The following is a 3900-nucleotide window of genomic DNA, read 5'->3' on the forward strand; positions in this document are numbered from 1 at the left end:
CACACACACACACACACACACACACACACACACATATATATATTAGGTGTAGTACAAAGAAATCCATTATTTTTCCATTCAATTTCATGCAAAAATAATGGATTTCTTTTTACTACACCTAATATATTATTATATTATTATACTATATTATCTTTTTATGAAATTTGTTTGAATCGTAAAGAATTTCAGTGATTTTATTTCTTGAAATATGAATTTTTCCTTCTGAATAGCCAAATTTTCGTCCTGTATAGTAAAATAGTGACGATCGGATAACCCGCAGATACGGAAGCCCCCATCATAGCCGATCACAGTCGGTAAAGGCTCCCGGGAGTCGTTCTTCCGGTCGACCGAATTATCTCTGTCTTCCGCAACAAAGATCGCGAGTAGCGAGTATGCCTAACACCGGGGTGGAGGAGGAATATTACAGACTACGGCATTTCAGCATCACGGGCAAAGGGGTGGTAAACCGAGGCGATTCCCTAAAGAGCCGCAGATCACGTTCTAACAATAGCATGGCGTCCAGCAACTCTAGGTGAGTTCAAGCATAGTTAAGAAGGTCAAGTAATACAATTTGACATATATTTTTGTAATATATATGAGCTGGTAAGTAATGTATGTTCCAATCTAAGACGTTTGAATGTTAATTTCAAACACTCACGCGCGCAAATGACGCAGACAATTATAATATTGTCAGATCTTATAATCTTTGTATTTAAATAAAATATCAAAATCGTGATAACTTTTTTAATGTCTAACCAGTCACGTTGTAGATTCGTATTAACTATTAATAACAGATTTATAGTTCTGATATATTTCTGAATCTTTTATTATTACTGTCAACGACAAATAATGATCTCTACTGAATATTTTCGCGATATATTCTCTGTATTCTCGCAATGTATAAGAATTTTGCTTCAAAATTGTATTGACAAGAATGTAATTCTTGTTAACATGGTGACAATAACATGGTAACAATAGCGACATCGGCACGATCGATACATTCACTTATTACCTACTCTACGATCGAGCGGTGATATTTGCGATTGTAACTTCATCTGCTCACTGCTCTGGAAGGAGCATACCGTAGAATATTTCCGACCTCTATCTCCGGTCCGTCTTCTCGTCGCAGCCAGCAGCGAGTTAGACTGTCGCTCTAGATCGAACGCGTGAGTTTACGTGTGGCGTTGAAGTTACGTAGACACGCGCGTTGGACCTTAGAGCGTGGTCTTCAGACATCAATATGCATACTGGAGCTCGACAGGGTATTCCAAGCGCAGTTGGCATAAAAAAGCATGTAGAGATATAAAATATTATATTTCGTACTTGCTCTTCGGAAAATTCCTGTATTTGCATTTCGAAATAATATTGCACTTTCTGCATGAAATATTCTTCGCAAAGTATGCTCTCATTTGTATTTTGTATTTGAAATATTTTTTATTCTAGTTTTTAATCTCGTGTAATGTTCAATGAAATCAGTATATCCATTGAAATAATTTAATTTTACATAAATCTACACTTTCAGTAACCTGTTATACCTGCTTATTGTAGGAAACAAGTCGTTAATTTTATTAGTCAATAAATTGAAGAATACAAGTAAAAATTTATAAATTCATTTTTGGTTATACAGTTACGAATTACATTTTTGTACACTCTTTTGCTATAATAAAAAAAATATTATCCGATATCATATTTAATTTTTGTATAACTTAATTTTAACGCTAATATTTCACAATATGAAATAGCATATATTTAATAAAGAATATAAAGAGAGACATTATAATGTCTCTTTTGCGAGGATATATTTCTATATGACTCTCTTGGCGCGAGACGTCATTTTATAAGCTTTGTAGATTCGTATTAACTATTAATAACATAGATTTATAGTTCTGATATATTTCTGAATCTTTTATTATTACTGTATGTTGACAAATAATGGTCTCTGACCATTGAATATTTTCGCGATATATTCTCTGCATTCTCGCAATGTCTCTTTATAAGGGGAAGTCGCCTATATCGTATCCCTTAACATTTAAACAAAATTATAACAAAAGTACTGAGGAAATCAGAATATTTTTGTGCTTTGATTCATTGGCAATAGAACAATATTTTTACGGAAATAGATATTGAAGTATTATTTAAAATGAAAGTTTTAAAAAAGTAGCTTTAGTTCGACTTGAGAGACTGAGTTGTTAATAATCATTAGTTTTTACAAAGAAAAATCTAAATTTTCTAAAAATCCAATAAATAATATCTATGAATAATTTTTAGTAAGCTATCTATCTTAAAAAGACTCAATACAAACATACTTTTTCTTATAACACAAATATCAAAATGTAGTAATTATAAAAGTATTATTCAATTACGCAATTTTCGTATGTTATCTTAAATGTATATTTTATCTTAAAGTAGATAGAATATAAAGACCAACATTCATTTCTATTTTTACAAATTTGCTAACAACAACATAACTTAGGTACAAATATTTTGTTAATTTGATGCTCTATTTGAAAAGAGCTCTATTTTAAATACCAATTATAATCTTGTAGTATACTATAATTCAATTACTCATCTTGTACTGATAACATCTTAAATTGATAAATTGTACGAAACTCAGATCAAACAAAATCACCAAACAAAATCAATTTTAAATGTCACTCGTAACGTCGCAAACAAAACAAAAATGCCATATTAGCGTTACAGCGTCTGTGTCGTCACCTTTAAGAAAAACTCTTTCATCTAGAAAATACAATGTACGATTTAAACCTCGATATTTATAACAAATTCGGCAGACTGCGCACCGAGTGCGAACATTTTTCAGTTTTGCCACACATTTAGCTTGTACGCACTGCATTCAGATCAGATATTGTCATATTCGGCACATGAAAATTACTTTACTTACCAGTAACTACCAGTAGTGCTGAATTTATATTCAGACCGAACGAATGAACTGAATGAGTTGAAGAAATGTTGTACTGACAGTGCAGTTTTGGCATAGCACTGAAGTGAGTGGTTTTACAATCGCACTATGTCAAGGCAAGAGCAGAGTCAATGCATATGTGCCGAATTCGCCTTTAGCTAATTCTACTTCCTCTCTGATATGATTAAATATGATACGAAATATAACTAACGATTGTAATATTTTTTGTAAAATTTATTTTTAAAAAAATTTATTAAAATTTATTTCGTTTGTATATATTTAAATTTATTCATACGCATTTATGCGTATAAATTCATATCGAAGTTCAAGCCTAAGACTAAGATTCAACTTATACCGCATAGACTTTTTGTTAAAATTGGTATATTCACGGTCTTATGATCACTTTGTTTATATATGGCATATTAGGTTTGTTTATAAGACAGTGGTACATTTTTTATTTTTTAGAAGCTTGAAAATATCTTTTACGAAAAAGTAGGACAAGTGGAATTCAAATGTCACTCGAGAAATTTACGTTATGCAGAAAAGATGAAGAGATATCCGAGCTCGCATACAATATAAAAAGATAGTTTTATCTAAACTGTAACAGAGAGAATCAAAATAATTTTATAGTCTAACTATAAATATGTTACGTATTAAATTTATGTAAACTTTTGACATGCACAGACTATATAAAAGAATCTTAATTTCTTTTAAAAGAATATGTATTTCCATATAATATAACGTATCGTAAAATATTTGTATGTAACAGCGCTTGATATCGAATCAAACGAATTAATAAAACACAGAGTATCAATGACTCAGATAATTAGACGTCTCACTATAAGCGCCGATCTTATTACAATCATATTCTATCGATCGAAGTATGAAACGTTGAATATTCACGTGATTGAATAAATCTGTTATTAAGATACTTTTCTCCTTTCTAAATACTGTCGAGTTTCATATATATATAGATATATATA

General features: G+C 30.8%; 1 protein-coding gene across 1 annotated transcript in view; it reads left to right on the top strand.

The window, feature by feature from the left end:
- LOC108694336 overlaps positions 1-3900 on the top strand; it is a 27031-nt gene that overhangs the window by 12931 nt on the left and 10200 nt on the right. Inside the window, exon 5 of the mRNA XM_018203758.1 lies at positions 281-532. Coding sequence (XP_018059247.1) covers positions 281-532 — 252 coding nt within the window. The remainder of the gene's footprint in view (positions 1-280; positions 533-3900) is intronic.

Source organism: Atta colombica, unplaced genomic scaffold (genome assembly GCF_001594045.1).
Source record: "Atta colombica isolate Treedump-2 unplaced genomic scaffold, Acol1.0 scaffold12, whole genome shotgun sequence".
Lineage (NCBI taxonomy): Eukaryota > Metazoa > Arthropoda > Insecta > Hymenoptera > Formicidae > Atta > Atta colombica.